This window comes from Pollicipes pollicipes, unplaced genomic scaffold, assembly GCF_011947565.3.
Source record: "Pollicipes pollicipes isolate AB1234 unplaced genomic scaffold, Ppol_2.1 Scaffold_2555;HRSCAF=2994_pilon_pilon_pilon, whole genome shotgun sequence".
NCBI classification, from domain to species: Eukaryota; Metazoa; Arthropoda; class Thecostraca; order Pollicipedomorpha; family Pollicipedidae; genus Pollicipes; species Pollicipes pollicipes.
In genome coordinates this window covers 17,547,145-17,567,695 of record NW_023596136.1, presented here as the reverse complement: position 1 = coordinate 17,567,695, position 20,551 = coordinate 17,547,145, and the positions used below count along the sequence as shown (strand labels likewise).

Here is a 20,551-nt window from a genome sequence, read left to right as displayed (position 1 = left end):
CCAGTGCACACAGACGCCTCATTGAGCCACAACCAAGGGGCGTCGCCAGAACTTGAAGCCAGAGGGCAAGGCGATGTTTTTTGGGAGAGAGACAGACTGCTGCTGTGAGCGGACAAGACAGCTGATTAGAAAGGTCAGTCTACTCCAATAATCAGACCACCGTCCAAGTGTAAGGTGGGGGCGCACCGCAACATTACAGTGTGTCGATAGCCCTTCTTGCTGGGACCGGCAACGCCCCTGGTCACGGGCTTCACAACGTATTAGTCAAGTTGTTCCATATGATCTTATGTTGCAAATCATGCGGCACATCATTTAAGATCACGCCAGACCACAGCTCCGATGTTATATCAGTCTCCGTTATCCTCCCCACACCTGCCACCTGTTTCACTTGTTTGCAACCTGTACTCTATGCTGTCGGCTTGCTGTCGCCGACCATCACTCAGACTGGGACTCTTTTAATGCACCTTTCAATCAGCATCGTCAGCTGACATCTGTATCTTTATCCAAACCTCACGAGACAAACTCCCCATCACGGCGCCGAGTTCCATCTCAGCATAAGACGCGGTAAACATCACCAAGATCATCTCGCAGCACCGCTCCCGGCCGCACGCAAGATGGCAGCGTCATCTATACGCCCGCTGCGACTGCAGCGCCACCTCATCAAATGTCACGATACCACCGCCACCGTAGCGTTCGGTAACTCCCACCGACCATGGCGCCATCAATTTTCCCACAGTGGACAGTGGCGCCACAACGGTGGCGCCGCCACGTGCGGAACGTCAGCGCTCCACAGCCTCGTCACTCAGCCCCTGCAGCGGCGCGCCACCAGCCAGACCTCGTTGAGGCGGCCGTGATAGCGCTGGATGAAGTCGTACACGGCCACGAAGTACTGGTCGGGCCTGTAGCAGAGCCGGAGCGCGTCTAGTTCGGCGCGGAACGCCGTCACTTCATCCGCCACGCGGCCTGGCTCGAGCACGAATCCACCCACCGTCTGTACGTACACATGCAGATCGTGCACGTACGCCAGGCTGGTCGGCGGCTGGGGACGGCGGGCGGCACATCAGAGAGGCGGCAGCTGGGACGGGTGGGCACGTTAGACGAGCGGGGCTGAGGACGGACGGCGGCTGGGGATGAGCGGCGGCTGAAGACGAGCGGCACGTCAGACGGACAACGGCAGGGGACAGGCGGCGGCTGGGGATGAGCGACGTCTGGGGACGGGCGAGCACGTGAGATGGTCGGCGGCTGGGGACGGGCGAGCACGTCAGACGGGCGACGGTTGGGCACGGGCGAGCACGTGAGATGGTCGGCGGCTGGGGACGGGCGAGCACGTCAGATGGGCGACGGCTGGGGACTGGCGTAACACGTCAGACGGGCGACGGTTGGGCACGGGCAAACACGTCAGATGGCCGGCGGCTGGAGACGGGCGAGCACGTCAGACGGGCGACGGCTGGGGACGCGTGGGTACGTCAGATGGCCGGTGGTTGGAGACGTGTGGGTACGTCAAACGGGCGGGGAATGAGGACGGGCGGCGGCTAGGGACGTGTGGGTACGTCAGACGGGCGGGGAATGAGGACGGCCTGCGGCTGGGACAGGCAGGCACCTTAGTTGGGCGGCATGTATGACAGTATCGCATAGTCACAATGGGCCGTAGTGAAGAGCATGGAGCAGCGGTCGGCAGTGAGGAGTTTAAAACAAAGGGCACTGGGCAACACAGGGTGGCGGTGGACAGTGGTGGAACGTGGACGAAAGGGGTGAGATATCAGTGGGAAACAACGGGAAATAGGGGCTGAAGTTGAAAGCGGATATCGGCAGAAGACAGTAACAGAGAACAGATCGAAACAACAGATAAGGAGTGGCATGAAGCGGCCTCTATGTGTTGCAATGTGAATACATACATGAGTAATTTTTGCAACTTACGTACAAGAGTGGCGAATTGAAATAAAGCAACATATGTAAAAATGTTGATATCGATTCTGCTGCACGAATGAGATTCAAAAGATTTATTAGAGCTGCAGGGGTGGGAATATTGCGGAACTGTCAGGAACGGAGACCGATCAAAGCTCCCAAAAAATAAGCTCCGAGTGTGTACATGGGATAACGGTCACATTTCAACCAAAATAAACGTCCCTGTCAATTCGATCACATTTCATGTAGCGTATCCAGACCTACTCTGTTACATTTCCGCTGAACCCAGCTGCGATCATGACCTCGCCAAAACAACAAAAACGTCAGTCAACATCTGTATCGCCAATGCACGTTTTATTCTGTTCTATTTTTAGCAAGACATAATTTGCATCGGTTTTTGATGCGTTTAGACGTCTACATCTCTCACGCAGCATTATCCAATACGTAAGAACAGGTACCTGTGATGTCACACCCAGCACCACGTAGCCAACGTTGGGTGCGTTTGGTGTCGCCACTCAAAGAGCTAGTTACCATCACTGACGTCACAGCCACCGCCGACGGACCAGTGTTGGGCGGGTTCTCGTGTCACCGCTCGGAGAGTTAGTTACCACCACTGACGTCACACTCACCGCCGACGGACCAGTGTTGGGCGGGTTCTGATGTAGCCGTCTCGGCAGGTACATGAGTGACGTCATACGGCAGCTGGTGTTGCGGGCCGGCACGGCCTCGTGCACGCGCAGCACACCGATGGGTCGAGTGGCTTCTATCACCTCCAGGTGTGAGTTAATTCCTGCACACCGGTGTTGGATAACTTAAATCAAGTGTAGGATTAGGAAATCAAGTGTCATAGGAAATCAAGTGTCAAGGGTTTAACGGTTAAATGTCGGTACTAGACGGGGCGTGTCGAACTTCTTCATGGTCACGACTGAAAGTCGCAGCGCTATCACATGCTTTCAGGTGGTACGATGTGATTCAAAATGATGATGGTGCCAAACAGTGGCTTGTACACTGCCCTCACTGAGGGAAAGACATTCAACAAACAAGCTGTTCAAAAGAAATAATCCACTGATCATCCACTGTACCTTAAATGGCAAAATGGACACCCTCTGCAGTACCAAAAACCATTACCTGACGTCATTTACATCAGATGGGACATTCTCTATAGCACCAGCACATAATACAGTCAGGTTGTTCAAACCATGCTTTCTTACAAAACGGAAAAGTTTTGCCGACATCGGCCGGCACGTGACTGACCTTGCCTGTAAAGGTGAAGCGGCATCAGTCCCCGCCACATGGCCTGAATGCTGGAGTCGCAGCCGTCCATCCGAGATGTGGCGAACACAGCGTTGTAGTAGTGCCGCTTCTGAATCCCGCCCCTGTGCTCCGACAGCACCTCAAATTGAGGACACTCCAGACCTGCCGGCGACGGAACTGCCGTTTACCTCCGACACCGCAGCCAAAGTGCAGAGCTCACCAATTGGGGTCTATCGAAAAGGATGAATCGATGCCTAGAGTACGTCACGTAAAATTGTCAATTACGCGCAGGATTACGTTTCAAGCAGCAGGCCGCTTCCACGCACCACGTTGGCTCGAGCTTTAAGCCGATTTTTAAGTCTATTGCTATAAATTCGGAGGCAAGCAGGGATTTGAAATAAAGCAAGTAAAGCGAAAAAGGAAACAGGGACAATAGGAAAAGACAAGTCAATGGTTCAAACTCCAGTTCAGGCTGTTCAGCGAGAGCCACCAGCCATTGGGCGGCACCGGTGTCAGTGATACCTCTGCAGAGTCGGCGGATGGTGTCCAGCGTGCGGTTGGTAGGGCGCGGCTCCTGCGGCTTGCCCGTTGGTTGGAACCGCTTCTTGCTCTTAAACGGCGTGCTGTACAGCCAGATCTCGTAGAAAGAACGCTTCCGAGACTCCGTGCTGGAAGTTTAGAAAGGTCGGTTTTGTTTGAAAAAGCATTGGTTGACAACACAACCTTGGTGGTGATATGATGCGTTTATCTGTTTTGTTAAATAACGCGCTTGTAGAGTGACGCATTTATCAGCGGGCAGTGTCCCCGGCCCACCAACTTGCAGGTGCTGGTCCATTATGAGTTCAAAATTATAATAGGGCAACCAAGCATCCCTCATTTGTCTCACTGGTCAGCCCTATACGCCCTGCTGACTCCTCGCATTCCGCCGAGGTCTCCCCTGACTTCTTGTGATGTGCCGAGGTCTCCCCTGGCTCCTCGCGCTGCGCCGGGGTCTGCGCCACACTCACCTGTCATACTTGGCCAGGTAGAAGTAGCTGTCGAGGAAGGAGTGGCCATGCCGGCGTAGTCGCCGGATAAAGCGCTTGGCTCGCAGCCGCAGTGTCTTGTCCGTCAGCTTCCACGGCCGAGCCCAGAACGAGGTAACGAAGACGCGCTGCTTGCTCACGTAGTCCACCACCACCTGGTGGACGGCCGGTCATCGATCAGTGCGTTTTCAGGCGGATAGGTGGCGGCCCATGCAGCTCGATGCTCTCCGCGGCCTGTTACGGCGTCATTTACTTAAGAGGTGTCAAAAGTGTGATTATCCGTGGCTTCATAGAAGCCGGATGTGTTGCATTATCACTTAAACCGCATACTTAATGCTACGGGCTACTAAGCAGATTAACTTAAGTTCAGTACCTGTCAATTTACAACCAGCGTTGACTCCATGACGTCGTTCAACCAGGACATCCTGGTAAACTGAAGGTCGTTAACTCAACATAAGAGCTCTGAACCGATGAGTAAGCATAAAATTCAGCTTGCTTATCACACCAAGGAAGACTGAAAATTGCATGAGGTAGATGCTTTCAGCAGCAAAACCAGCGAAACAAATCCACAATACAAAGCGAGAACAAATTTAGGCGGGCGAAACATTGTAGCAAGCATGAATTCAGCCCTACGTATTTTATATCGGACTAGGATGGCTTATTTGCATTGACCGTTTAGTTTGGCTTGGCTTTTGGCTGGTGCATGCGTATCTCACTGAAAGAAACTGTCAGCTTTGGCTCACCAAGATAGTTGTCGGAAGAAGGAACGGACCAGAGACGGGGCTGGACAGTTGGCGTCAGAGAGAGAGAGAGAGAGAGAGAGAGAGAGAGAGAGAGAGAGAGAGAGAGAGCGAGAGAGGAGAAGAGAGAGAGAGAAGAGAGAGAGAGAGAGAGAGAGAGACGAGAGAGAGAGAGGAGAGAGAGAGAACGAGAGAGAGAGAGAGAGAGAGAGAGAGAGAGGGAGAGAGAGAGAGAAAGAGAGAGAGAGAGAGAGAGAGAGAGAGAGAGAGGAGAGAGAGAGGAGAGAGAGAAGAGAGAGAGAGAGAGAAGAGAGAGAGAGAGAGAAGAGAGATAGACGAGAGGGGGAAGAGAAGGTGGGCAGATTGGGGGAGGGAGGGAAAAAAAGGAAGGAGGTCTCCCCGGAATACATCATTTTGTTTGTGGGCGAAAATTGGTCGTGACGCAGACGCCGACACCATACCAACATACACATGGTTTTGGCCACGAGATGATCGTTTTCGAGTGCTTGCAATAAACGAAAACGGCTTTCGTCAAATAATACATTCAGCCCCCTAGATTGTGCGGCTTTCTACCTAATCTCTGGAACGTGCTAATGCCCACGCCCTGTGCCGCCGCTTCGTCATGGGCAGCCCGACTTGACCCCGGCAGCGAGGGCGCCGCTCTGCAGCCCTCCCGGCCGTTAAGACCTGACCGTGGCAGGGGTCACCACTCGGCTGCAGCCGACAACGTGACGCCCATGACTACAACCGTAGCGCTGGCAGAGCCGTGACAGACGCAGCGCGTCACGAACCAGTGACGTCACTGGCCGCGGCGGCGGGTACCGGCGGGGGGCGGCATGCCCTCCCGCAAAGGTGCCGGCCTGGCGAGTGAGCCGTCCTCATGCTATTGTGCACGTGCTGAGCCGTGAAGGTCGACAACAGACGGTCCATGAATCAGAGAGGCAGCCACGAGCGGCGGCGACGGCCGGGCCGCTCCGGTTTTGTAGCCGTCGTGCCAGCTGACGAGCGTGAGGAGGCCGTCGGTTAGAGACCGACATGGCGGGCCCCCGCTGGGCTTTGTTATAGCTTGGTTACGCACCCAAAATACCTCTTCTCTTCGACAAAAAGTGGGCCTGGAAGTTGGACTTCAGAAAGTCATGCTACGCCAGTTGCATCAGAACACAGCTCCGACAGTGCACCGCATTCACCCATAGCAACATCTATTTATTGATTCCGTATTCACAGCTCAGATCTCACCAGAGCCCACGGACAGCCTGCCAGCCCTGACCCCTATGGAAACGTACGGATCCCAGTGACGCCAGACGTGAAGCCCGGCCTGAGCTGCGCGCTCCGTGGTCACTGGTGTTGCCCAGAACGAACGAACGTGACAAAAAGTCAGGCCGCCCAGCCGCCCGAGACGCCGTCACGTTACAGCTGTGCTGACCCGCGTCGGCGAACGCCAATATTGGCTTTGGACGGCGGCGGGGTGGGGGCGGAACGCCGCTAGCTACAGGCTGTAGCAGCTCTCAGCAACCTTGTTCGCCGGTAAAAACATTTTAGGAGCGTTACCGATGCTGGGGACACTACGCAGCACCCACCCAACCCAAAGAGCATCGCCACATGCCTGGCAGGGATGCGGGCGCTGTTATGTGTTGACGTATCTGTCGTGCAGCGTCCGCAAACAAGACAACTGCGTCAGCGGTATACCTGAGCAGCGGTGCGCATCATATACAGCTTGCTGCGGTGTGCAGGTACTGACGGGCCTGACGTCGGCCAAACACACACAACTGTGTCAGCGGTATACCTGAGCAGCGGTGCGCAGCATATACAGCTTGCAGCGGTGCGCAGGTACTGACGGGCCTGACGTCGGCCAAACACACACAACTGTGTCAGCGGTATACCTGAGCAGCGGTGCGCAGCACATACAGCTTGCAGCGGTGTGCAGGTACTGACGGGCCTGACGTCGGCCAAACACACACAACCGTGTCAGCGGTATACCTGAGCAGCGGCGCGCAGCATATACAGCTCGCAGCGGTGCGCAGGTGCTGACGGGCCTGACGTCGGCCAAACACAGACAACTGTGTCAGCGGTATACCTGAGCAGCGGTGCGTGACATACATACCTGAGCAGCGGTGATCAGGTGCTGACGGGCCTGCCGTCGGCCAACACAGACAACTGTGTCAGCGGTATACCCGAGCAGCGGGTGCGCGACATACATACCTGAGCAGCGGTGTAGCAGGGTGCTGACGGGGCCTGCCGTCGGCCAAACACAGACAACTGTGGTCAGCGGTATACCTGAGCAGCGGTGCGCGACATACATACCTGAGCAGCGGTGACAGGTGCTGACGGCCTGCCGTCGGCCAACCAGACAACTGTTCAGCGGTATACCTGAGCAGCGTGCGCGACCATACATACCTGAGCAGCGGTGAGCAGGTGCTGACGGCCTGACGTCGGCCAAAACACAGACAACTGTGTCAGCGGTATACCCGAGCAGCGGTGCGCGACATACATACCTGAGCAGCGGTGCGCAGGGGTGCTGACGGGCCTGACGTCGCCAAACCAGACAACTGTGTCACGGTATAACCCGAGCAGCGGTGCGCGACATACATACCTGAGCAGCGGTGCGCAGGTGCTGACGGGCCTGACGTCGGCCAAACACAGACAACTGTGTCAGCGGTAACCCGAGCAGCGGTGCGCGACATACATACCTGAGCAGCGGTGCGCAGGTGCTGACGGGCCTGACGTCGGCCAAACACAGACAACTGTGTCAGCGGTATACCCGAGCAGCGGTGCGCGACATACATACCTGAGCAGCGGTGCGCAGGTGCTGACGGGCCTGACGTCGGCCAAACACAGACAACTGTGTCAGCGGTATACCCGAGCAGCGGTGCGCGACATACATACCTGAGCAGCGGTGAGCAGGTGCTGCTGACGGGCCTGACGTCGGCCAAACACAGACAACTGTGTCAGCGGTATACCCGAGCAGCGGTGCGCGACATACATACCTGAGCAGCGGTGAGCAGCGGTGAGCAGGTGCTGACGGGCCTGACGTCGGCCAAACACAGACAACTGTGTCAGCGGTATACCTGAGCAGCGGTGCGCGACATACATACCTGAGCAGCGGTGAGCAGTGCTGACGGGCCTGACGTCGGCCAAACACAGACAACTGTGTCAGCGGTATACCTGAGCAGCGGTGCGACATACGTCCTGAGCAGCGGTGCGCGACATACATACCTGAGCAGCGGTGAGCAGTGCTGACGGCCTGACGTCGGCCAAAACAAGACCAAGCTGACGGCGGCTCGCTGACGTTCGATGCCGTACAGATAGGTTATGGATTCACTGAGCCTCAAGGCGCATGGTTTGAACAAACGAAGGACGCATTAAATCTACCTCGTGACATGACCTGAAATGACCTACAATGACCTCACTGGAATCGGATCGCAACTGAATGGTGCCCATTGCCGCTTTCAACAGCGCTGCAGACGGTGACCGTGACTTGACTTGACCTAACCTGACCTGCCCTGACCTGCCCTCACCTGACCTGACCGACCCAGCTTGGACTTATCTGGATCGCGGCTGAATTTCCAGCAGCGGTGATGCATATAGCGTCCCTGACCTGACCTTTTTCTGACCTGACCTGAACTTACCTGGTTGCTGTTAAGTGACGGCTGAGTGGCGCCCTCTATCGGTGGCGCTTAGAATGTTCCCTGACCTAACCTAACCTGACCTGACCGGACGTGACCGGACGAGACCGGACCGGAGCGGTCCTAAACTGCCCCGACTGGAGCGCGGCCGGCCGGTGTCATCCAGCAGCGATATGGACATTTCACTCGACGTGGCCTGGAACGAGTGGGCGGCCGGACGTTGACCGCCAGCAGTGCTACAGATAGTGCCCTGACCTGATCCAACCTGAGCTGACCTGATTGGAGTCGGGCCGCGGCTGGATGGTGCCCTCCAGCAGGGGAACGGACACGCTGAAGTCCGCCTCCTGCTTCTGCAGGCCTGGCACGCGACCGTACCGGAGCTGGGTCACATGCGGGTATGTCTGGGGTAGCACCACCCCTGCAAGGAGACACACGTCGGCCGGTCGTGAGCGTGAGTCACGCTCTCAATGCAGCTTGACTGCACTCAGCAGTCAGCGCTACAGGCTCAGTCCAGCCTTGACAGCTTCAACTGGAACACCGTAAGAAGCGGCAAAGCTGCGGATGACGGATTAGTGTCGACAAAAATGCGCCGACGACATGTGCCGGTAGCCGAGTATGGTCGGACTTCATGCCACCACAATGGAGAGCTCACATTTTCTAGCGGATGAATGGGAATGGCACACAGTCATTGGTCAGCTAAAGGTCCGACAGAGGTTGTACGAGACCACCGCGGTTGCGTGTCGTGACAAAAGAACACGTAAGTATGCACGTGCAGGATCTGGTACGAGCGTGCTTGCATGGCGTGGCCTGTTGTGGGCGCCGCACTCGCGATAGTAGATAGGACTGACTGGAAATTTGAGCGAGCGCACTTTCAATCCCACAGACAGCCTTGTGCTGTGTTGCAAGCAAAGTACTTATCAAAGCAGCTATCATCATCCTGTCAACAGATTGAATATCATGAAGTATACATCGACAAGCGCGTATCAGCGCATTGAACGACTTACGCAAGGTTCCGCAATTTTAGTTTTACGCTAGATAAGACGTACAGCAAGTCAACGATCGAAGCGCATCGAAAGGAGCATCCCACCTTCTAAGTACTTCCACACATAGTTGGTCACACGGGTGCGATTTCATCGGTAATGCCAGCTTTCTTGGAATCTTTCTGAAACGTTCAGAAATTGATTTCAAGTAACCGCTTCGACTGGAAAACCTCATTGGACTCCCTGCTCGCCACTATAGAAATAAATGATCCCTTTTTCTTTTGCTTTTTCCAACCTGTGAGCTATATGATATCCTCAATGCACCAATGCGCCAAAACCATTGTGTAATAAATGGTATAAGAGTTAGAAACCCTCTACTTAGGGAAAAAATATTATAAAGTGAATTCAATGAAACATCGCACTATGACTTTGATTTCCGCCTGATATGACGTTTAGTACGGGACTCGGCTCGAAGGGTATTCCGGGTAGTTTAGGAAGCAGTGTTTACTTGGATGCTTGTGTCGTCGAAGGTTGCGTTGGTAAGACAGATATACACCGGCGACATAACAACTGGTAAAGTGAAGCACAGCATGTCTCACCGCCGCTCTGCTCACCAAATGCTTACACAGCGCGCTTCGATAATAACAGACGTTCACATGTACTGACAACATTCAATGCCTTATTATACGCAAATGCAAAAGATGCTCATTTTCACATTCACGGTGAATAGAAGTATTACGCAAAATAAATGAATATGTTTTACTTCATTTTGTCATCAAATATTTTCATCCTGAGCATACCAGCTTTCCCCCACGTCAAGTCACTCACTACCGACTCTAACCATCATAATCATGGTATCACTAACTCATTTTCGCACTCATCCAAAAATGTTTTACTGAATTGAGCAAATATGCCTTTTTGGCCATTCTGTCTACTTTGCTTTGTCAGTGCACAATGTCAGCATGGCTCATTGCATAGATAATTGTCCTGGACGATGATTTGCAATTGAACCACAGTATGGAGACTGGAAATTGTGTTAATACTCAGAAGACATGTTCCACTGCTGTAACAATGTTCATAGACAGCAATTGACATCCTACAAGGTGTTTGCGATGTTCCCCTAAGCATGCGATGGCTGTCTTTCCAAAATATGTTATGGTAGTTACGGAACAACACCTGCACGTCATGTTGAAATAGTTTGTCAAAGACAGCAGTCGGAGGTTCTCATTCAACATCAACATAGCCACTGATGACTTCAAAGTAACAAAGGAACACGATGTTGTGTGTTGTACGCCTTGTGCCAATGAAGCGAGTCAAGTGTCCGATGTTTCTTCTACCCTGCGTTTTTAGCGAGCTCTGCATTTGGAAGCCTGGAGAGGTTCAGCAGAAATCAATAATAACGACAAGCATTCTGCAATAGGAGCGAATGAATCAAAAACAACATTATGCTGTGCGCGTGCCATCATTGTATTTCTTTAAAAAACTACTTTGCCGATTCAAGTAAATGTACTCATTTTCCTATTTTGTTCATGTTGCTTTGCCAGTAGAGTAAGCTGTATGGATAGCGCCAAACCTTGTGCTGGATGATTATCAGTGCACTTGAAGCACATATGTGGGGGTCTGGAAAGTGTGTAGCTATTACCAAGATACTCCCAGTGTTCTACTCAAGATGTCATGGCTGATCTTCCCAAAATGATGGGTAACGATCTCAAGACAACTGCGGAGCACCGGGAAAAGCAACACCACGGCGCAGCACCACCGGGAGGAGCAGCACCACAGCGCAGCACCACCGGGAGGAGCGGCGCCACGGCGCAGCACCAGGAGCAGTATAAGGTGAGACCGGCCGGCCAAGGTCGCACACGGCGGCCCGTGTCCGGTGTCAGCCGGAGTTATTCAGTCAGCGATTAGCGGGAAAGGCAGCGACGGGCGGCCGCGCCGGCCTGAGAACAGACCACCGACGGGCGGCCGCGCCGGTCTGAGAACAGACCACCGACGGGCGGCCGCGCCGGCCTGAGAACAGACCACCGACGGGCGGCCGCGCCGGTCTGAGAACAGACCACCGACGGGCGGCCGCGACGGCCTGAGAACAGACCACCGACGGGCGGCCGCGCCGGTCTGAGAACAGACCACTGACGGGCGGCCGCGACGGCCTGAGAACAGACCACTGACGGGCGGCCGCGCCGGTCTGAGAACAGACCACCGACGGGCGGCCGCGCCGGCCTGAGAACAGACCACTGACGGGCGGCAGTGAGGCCCCCGACGGGCGGCCCGCGCCGGTCTGAGACCAGACCACCGGCGGGGAACTGCGCCAGTCTGAGAACAGACTGCCGACGGGCGGCCACGCCGGTCTGAGAACAGACTCTCGGTCGTGCAGTGAAACCGCGCAATGCCGCGGCTGATGCGGGGTCGCTGCCTGCGCTGCTGCCGCCCACTGGGACGCGGCCGGGTTGGGACGGTGTAGCGGCGTCAGCGGCTGGCATTGGAAGCGTTGAGGGGGAGGGGTATATCGCTCAGCCATTACGCACTGCCGCCTGAGTTAGAGTGGGCGGAGGAGAAACTCGCCGGGAGCGGCGTTGACAGGCCGTTTGCCCGCCACGCCTACTGAATGACAGTATCAATTCATCTTGACGCTGAACTACTTACAGTGTCAACATGGGCGCTGTCGTAACAAGAACGTAATAAGGGCGTGTGATGTTGCAGAACTACGGCATGGGTCACGGCTTTCTCCTTACCTGGTGGCATTACGATCTTAATTTTCTTCCCTTAGATTAACATTTTGTGCTCGCCGTGACCGTGAATGCCCCCGGCGCCCTTCTCGCCTTCCACATGCTCCCCGGCAAATGGGTGCAATATCGATAAAAATTGTATTCGCGCGATGCAGATGTGATTACAAGATCTGCCACGTGTGTATGCATTGCATGCGCCGGTGCCATCGTGCGACCATTCACCGACAGCCCGACAAATCTGGATACAATGGTGTTACGAGTTACAGCCGTTGATAGGAAATCAACGCTCTCCAATCGAGCGGAACACGTCTGATTCTTGGACGCATGGCCATTGACTGGTGCTGCACTGCGTAGCACCAGCTCGGCTGCTGCACCGTAAACTGCGCATCCTCTCAGACGCTCTCTCCACGGTCCAGCGGCCAGATCAAGGCCACTGTCAAGCACGCGTCAGCGCACTTGATGCCTACTGTTCCTGAGGCCTGTAAGCCACTGTTCCAGAGGCCTGTCAGCCGGGAGATCTCACTTAAACAGATCCCCAGACCCGTCACCACTGAACTACAGCGAGGCTGTGGGCGAGCCCCCCTCCCCCGGGGGCGGACAGCCAGCCGGACCCCGGGGACCGCCTCGGGGCTCGCCAGCTGAGCCGCTGACGTCACCACGGCGGCTGCGATTGACCGAGAAAGCAAACAGCGCCGGCGGCCGGGCGGCGGTGGCTGAGATGTCTGCGCCTGTCGATCGCAGCCATGTCCCGAGCCCGTGCCGCCGCTGCTCCACTGTTATCCACCCTCTGGCGCCGTGTCAGACGGCACCGTGCTGAAATCTCCCGGGCCTTTCCTAAGGGGAAGGAAAGCTGGAGGCCTCGTCGGCGGAGAGGCTTGGTGGGACTGAGGAGTGCACAGTAAGACATGGCTGGAACTCTTTCTCAGTTTTCTGAGACATTTCACCGTGACTAATCTGAACGTGGATATATGCAAGGTCCGTATGGTGACCACCGTCACATTTATCACTCATTGATTACAGAGCATTGACCTGATCAACAACACGAGTTTTGTCACGTCATAAACTCCTCAGGGTCATTGCCATCGTCTGATGTCGTTAGCCGAAGCTGAACTCAGCCGACGTGTCTGCACCTCTGCACAGTGCGGAGTTCACCGCACAGCGCAGCACATTCTTATGCCACGTGCGAAACCTACCGTGACTGTTCCTGCCGCCGAGAAACTCTGCAATGCCAGCGCGCGCCTCCATCTCGGCCAGCAGCCGGTTTTCGGTGACGGTGACGTAGCTGACCCAGAGGGTGCGCGGGTACAGACGCACGTCGTAGCGGTTGGAGCGCGAAGCCAGCCGGAACGCCGGGCACAGCGGACCGCATGAGCTGAAGTCACTGGGGTCGCGGACTGCGGCAGAGGTGAGCGGGTCAGCGCAGGTCATGCCCCGCACACATCGGCAGGAAGCGGCCACGCAAGGGGTCAAGGCCAATGTGTGGGCACCGGGTTCACTACCAAATGGGTCAGGGTCGAGCAAGATGTAACCTTTTTAAGAAGGTGAGCCATTGTGTTGCTACGTCGTTACGGCGCTAAGGAGTGCAAATGCGAGATTAGAAGTTGCACAAATATAAGCATAGCACGCGTCAGAACACAAGTGGTATGCTAGCTGTCGATTACGACTCTGGGCTGCGGATGCTGGCAACACACTGCGTGTACTCGCACGTGATATCTAGCCAGCGCTGGGAATATGGCTCAACCGGTACCGTGTTTAACATGCCTCGCGGAACACGTGCTCAGCACAAACATGTTGAACGTTAACCGCAGTTATCAACACATGACAGCGAGTGGGCCACAAAGAGGCACGCTCACTTTGTGGTTATTTCTGTACGGCTCTCTTGGCCCCGAGGCCGAGGAATAAAGTTATGTTTCGGAGGAAAGTGAGTCCAGTAGCAGTTTCCAACACAGCGGGTGATAAACAGCGAGGGGCAAATGTTATCGTCTCAGGCGGAACGGCGAGTAATCTTGCAAAGGCCGGATCTCTCCCGCCATATGCAGGCATTTTTGTAGTGGAGCTGTCTGATGTTTGGGGCTTGGTTGTTGTGCTCGTCAGGTAATCCATGCTGGTTTTTGTGTTTGTGTGCCCTTCGTTCCGCTGCTTTGATATTGCAATATCGTCCTTTGTGGCATGGTCGATCAGATACGACAAGCGCAAACAATGCCGGTCATCATTGTTCACGCCCAAGTGTTGAGAGAGCGCCAGCAAAGCTAACATTGGCTTTGAAGCGGGATTATCGCTGCATCCGGCAAGTCACACATCCAATGCACTTGGTTGAGTGCCCAGCACTCCCATGCCAGCATGAGCAAATTACCGCCACGGATCCCACCTGAAACCAAGACACGAATAGCCGTCGGCCTTGGCTGTGAAGTCATTTTGCGAACCAATGCTGGTAAGATGCGAAAGAGGAAGCGAGAACAGTGCACCCTATCGACGATAATGCTTCTTTCCTCCCATTACTAGTGGGCGAACATACATGTGTGGTTTGCGTATGCATGTGAGGGTTGAGTGCTCTGCTTTCAGTTAACGAAAGCGAAGAAAGGTCTGCATGGCAGTATTTCATACTTTGATTGAAGACGTGTTCCAGGCAGCCAGGTGTTTGCCGTGTTATCTATCGAGGCATGTCCAGTGTCCTAGAATTGCCGACTGGGTGTAAAGCAACACCCTATGAGGAGGAATTTTTCACTCCTTTTCCCATGTTTTATGGGAATTTTCACTCCCTGCCTGACACTGTCTAATCGCGCATGCCGGACACATCTTTCCTTTTCTGACGTTTTCAGATGTCATGCAAAACCGAAGCTCACTTGAACCATCAAGCATAAACAAGGCTCCACAGAACCTGGACACCTATGGCTATGCCCTGCCTCACCTAGCATCGGAATCATGTCTATGTATGCACAGAGTAAGGGCGGCAGGTACCTTCAAGCCCAAGACCCCCCAGCGACTCCAGCCGCTTGCCACGCATCAAGTTTGGTTTGTTTACAAAGTGCATCCACAATCGGCAGCAGTGTGCCAAATGCAAGGTTTTCACACGCATCTTCTCCAATTTTTTGTCCCAGGCGCACACGCACCGCGAAAGCACGAGCCCGGTGCAAACACCCGCAGGCTCTGGAAGAGAATTTTGCTCCACGTATTTCGTTTACCCGAAGAAAACTTGACCATTAATTGCATCACTCCGAGAATGCAGGAGTGGAAAAATTACAAGATGAATATCACCATATGAGCACTTGTTTCAACATATTTAAGTCAAATCAGCTGATAACAAAATTTTTCCAAAAAATACCAGTCTATATTTATTTAACTACTTTTATTTTTCTTGGTATCATACGAGTGTAATACCACTTCATTCCTCCTTCCCCTCCCATTGCCTTTAGAGGTACCATCTGTTGCTTGAAATGCTGACCAATTTCTCTGCAAGACCCTCAAACTGCAAACTTGTTTGTACTTTATACATAAATTGGATTAATTCGCCAGCCGCCCAAACATATTTGATATGCACCCAAGAGTGAACAATTCACAGGGAATGAAGAAGACTTTTGGTTCATGGCGGTGCTCGATAATGATAAATATTAGCCTTTCGGGTGTCTAACTCACCAGGCCCCCTGACAAGACTATCCTTATGCTGTCATATAGAGCTTCGAAACAGAACTAACGCAGCTAATACAGAAGTGTTTGATGGTGAAACTCTGTCCTCCGGAAATGTTTATCATGCACACCTCTTACTTGTTTCGCATTTTAATCTCGTAGGTTGGTGGACGTGATTGCCATTTATGTTTGGGGGTGAGTGGGATGACTCTATCAGCAAAGTGTGCAAACTGTGGTACTGACTTTTTGTTGCGGGGGACCAGGAAGAACTGTGCCCCGAAAAAGCCAGTAAGACTCCTGTGGGCCAAGTAATTGCTTACCTTACATGCTTTCAACACATGATTCACAACCAGAGTTAGCCATTTTCTGTTTAAATGCATCGAGTTTCGTCATAAGACCAATTATGATGCCACAAGTCATGCAGTGGGGTTATTCTGTTCCATATTATTGATTTTTGCCCCCAATTTTGTGAAGTGGTCCCTCATGGTTGCTTTATTCAGATGTTTTCCATAGTTTGCATGGTTTGCTGACTGGCAAATGACTGTACTGTATATATGCACTATATTTTTAACACTGGGATACTCTAAGCTGCATAGAAATTTTAATATGAGGTAAATATCAGCATTAAGCAAATCGTCAGACCATCCCATTTAAAATGTGGTGCCAACATTTCAAACTACGTCGTTAAATATGAATAAACAAGCCTAAATAGATGCCTTTGCTGCAGCTGAAAAGGCAAGCAGCAAAACCGGCATGGTCATCTAAAAGTTATGTTACTTTTGGGGAAGAGCGATTGTTTCGTGAAGCATACCCATTATTGCCCTTGACAGAGGCTAACCATGAAAATCAGAATAAGTTGTTCAAAGTGGTTTAAAGTGTTGTGTGATGTCAACTTTGTCTGATGTCAACAAGCATACACAAATGAATTGAATACAAATGCAAGTTGAAACCAGCCAAAAAATGAGCTTCATCATGTTGTTATCATAAGTGTGCTGTCAACAGATAGGTGAGTTCGGATGATGTTCAACTTATGGGCTAATGTAAGTTAGGTTAAGTTGGTCAAGTGCATGGCAAGTGACAATAGAAATTGTGCAAGAATCACTAACTCACAACTGCTGCTGTGATACCAACAGATTAGACAGGATGAGATGAAGTAAGGCCTCTTTAGGTTAGGCATAGTGAGGCTACTTCCATGGAAAAAGTATTGGTATTTTGTAACAAACAGGGACAAAATGTTTGTTTTCCCTGACCCCATCTTAACAGAAGCAAGAGGTATGTGTATTTTGTTTGATTTGGAGATGGGCTGATGTGCAGGAGTCCAAGTTTTTTTTTTGTTTGAGTGTTTTATGCTTGTTGAATTTTCTTTCGAGATGATGTTGTTGAATTCCTTTTCCTTGTTTTGTGTTACAAATGCTGTGGAAGGGAAGTGCAAAGTACAGCGTCAAATTATTGGTGTTAATGAATTTTGTTATGCCCATTGCACTGTCATGAAGCTGCTATGCTTTAATGTATTATGTTTCACTTTAATGACCTAAGATGTTAAGAAACAAAGCAGTTTTGTCAGGTTTATGGTATTACGTCCATGCCAAAGTGAAATAGATGTCTTTGTTTGCTGAAGGATCAGCCACAAGCTCATAAGTTCCATCTTTTGTAAATTGAATTTTTCAATCCCGGACGGTTTTTTTTTGCGATGGAATTTTTCACTTCCATCCTAGTTCGAAAGCGATTCTAGCTCACTGGGCATATCACCGTCCGGGGGTACAGCAGAGCCCACCTCCCGGTCCAAGGTGTCGTCTATTATCCACCCGACAACTCCTCTCCCCGACAGACCAAAAAAGTATGTCTGATATTTGGGTGTTGAAAACGGTGTGTGGTCTGTTTCAAATAAGATAGCCGCGGGCCATGAATGATTTGTAGGATCCAAAGACCTATCGTTTGATCATTATGCAGTCAGAAACAGGGCGGACAGCACTGCAACATCACACACAGGCACACGCTGGATCGCCTAAGGAGAGCGCTACGCTCCTTGATGAGCTCTTTCTTCGTTTGATTCCTCATTTTGAGTTCCTGGCATTACCACATGGCATGCTATTTGATATCAGTTCATCACTCAAAACTGTTTCCGTTCGCCTACTCCAAGGCTATTTCTGCGAAGAAGAACAAAGGCTTTCATCATTGAGAGTGAGGTCAGATTACAAGCCACTAAAGACAAGGTTTAAAGAGTCCGTTTTATACCACTTTGGCTTTCCGTCAACGAACAGGAGTTCTCCTAGTTGCCAGTCACAAAAACAATCATCACGATAACGCTGTCAGGGTTCTCTGGGATCCCGAAAATGTACCTTCAAATTTCTGTCAACCAGGAGAACGTTTTCCCGAATGCACCAGAACGATGTGCTTCGCCTGCACATATGAGCCCATTGGACGCGATGTCTGACCTTGACCTCCAGCCATTGATTCAGTCAGGTTCCCCACCAACCAACCGGCTCTGTCCCTTTAATTTTCCATATCATCAGAGGGACCAAAACAACACGACTTAAAATTACATTATGGTTATTTTGATATATAAGGTGCTTGTAAGATACCATGTAACGAGTAATATGGCATACTACTGTATTATTTAGTTGTTCTTGTCCACTAAACCACGCCTTGATAAAGCTCAATGTAGTTCAACTTATAACAAACACACAACATCTAAAATCAGTTTCGGGAGATGCTAGAAACAAGCAAAGACCATACCATATAAAAGCCACCGCGACGGCACGAATCATGTGCAGTCACGAACCCGGAACGTGCATGCTGCCCACAACTTGAAACAATAACGCCGCTCACTTGGGCTATGACGGACGAGGACACCACCAGCAACTGCCTACGCTGCGTGGGTGGCTACCAAACCACCCAGCCAAATACGGCGACGTCTAGTGTGCCTTTACTCAGGCCGATCGTAGCGATCGCATATCAGGGGCCAGTTACGAAAACTGATCCCAGTCGACGGTGATCATATAGGCCTGCCGCATACCATTACACATACATGATTCTGGAGATCAAAGCAAAGCGCCAAAGGCGGCTGTCCCTGAAAATGGTGTGTACCCCGTTAAGGAGCGGAAGTCAGGGCACATCTGAATAATATACCACGTGTGCTTGCAACGGGGACTATCGGCATACTTTACATGCGGATGTGACAATGATCCAGCGCATTGCGTCGTTTTGCAGTTGGTCTAAATCAGAATAACCAAACAGACACCGCCTGCGTGACGGGGCCCATCCGCTGCCACATACGTGCTGAGCCGTGGCTGGCTTCAGGGACAGGGGACTGTTACAGAGTCAGTAATCCGACCCAGGTAGGTCGATGACTCGTGACTCCCACACAGGACCTTATAAAGAATACTCCACGGACGTGGGTGAACCAGCACTGGACTTTTTCTTTATTTCTTAACTTTTTCGGTAGCTCCGTAGCCTAGCCGCTGCCTTGGTTTGGAACTGTGAGGATCAACATTACGAGACGGAAATACTTGCTGAACTCCGCTTATCAAAAAGCCATCGCCCTATACATTCTCTATGTCACGGACGGCGTTCCATGGGCGTTTGTCGCCCCACTACCACGGGAGTGACAATTTGCGGCATTGGTAACTATACAACTAAAAGGCTGAGCTTTATACTCACGTGCTGTTTTGAACTGACATAGCCAGATTAGAGAGCGCTGGGAGAAATTCGCAGTCTTGGCTCCATTATTGCCTAAAATGGCCCAGTCACTGGGCCCGAATGCAGTTAGTTTTAGGTATATCTCAGGCAAGAAACGCTGAGGGATGGTGGCACAATGGAGAAAAGAACAGTTGTTTGTCGATGGTGACATTGCGTTGCGAGATGCCTGCTCATCGGCCTTGGCTAAACAAGCCATATGCATTTTTGCAGCCGTAAGCAACCAGCGCACAAGAATGCCCATTCAATACATCTGTGACCGGAGGGACATCAGTCCCAACATCACAGAGAACGTTGACATACCGTTAATCGGGTGCGAGGAATGAAGGCTGTCAAAACAGCATTCAAAAAGTTAGTCCCGCCCGTTAGCTAACTATATCATTACAAACTGCAGCATGGTCGCGGTGCCAATCGGATGAAATAAGCCAACATTGTTTAACTTCGATAAGGATTCATAAAAAATAGGCAATGCTTACGAAGCTTTTTTATAATCGACGAATGAACGGGATTCGTCGGGCCATGTTCTAATGTACCATGTGACGCAATGCGATTGAACATTTTCTTTTCAAACCTGGATATCTCCTGCACTTTTGACCAAGCCAAAAGACAGGACCATTGCCGCTCATTCGGTTTAACGATATGGCGTCCATTCCTGACTACCCCGAAAGATAAACATTCCCCTCAAATAACTCTTTGAACCCCTTGCCCGGATCGAGCCTCGCGGCCCTCCAGCCGCACTAGGAAGCCTGCTGGCGATGTTGGCTGCCGGTGCCGCGTGCGGCCGCTCTCAGCGAGCCGTGCAGTCCCGGCGGAGGCGCCGGCTCGGGCCGAGCCTCACGGCCACTGCCGTCGGCGCAGAGCCGGGCAAACAGGTCAGCAGGGCCAGGGACGGCACTCTTGGCTGAGGAACGGGACGCTCGCGACGGTGGCGGCCGATGCGCAGCTCAGCTTGAGCTCCTAACGTAAGCTGAGCCTGAG

General features: G+C 52.3%; 1 protein-coding gene across 1 annotated transcript; it reads right to left on the bottom strand.

Moving 5' to 3' along the window:
• Nucleotides 1-793: 793 nt before the first annotated feature.
• On the bottom strand, nt 794-15,177 carry LOC119098647 (uncharacterized). The gene is made up of 8 exons (XM_037221624.1): nt 15,162-15,177; nt 13,447-13,647; nt 8,823-8,965; nt 4,167-4,339; nt 3,682-3,827; nt 3,160-3,321; nt 2,535-2,695; nt 794-1,039 (listed from the first exon to the last, which is right to left on the bottom strand). The coding sequence occupies exons 1-8, from the start codon at nt 15,175-15,177 to the stop codon at nt 803-805; spliced, it is 1,239 nt and encodes a 412-aa protein (XP_037077519.1). The 3' UTR covers nt 794-802.
• Between the last annotated feature and the right edge of the window lie 5,374 nt (nt 15,178-20,551).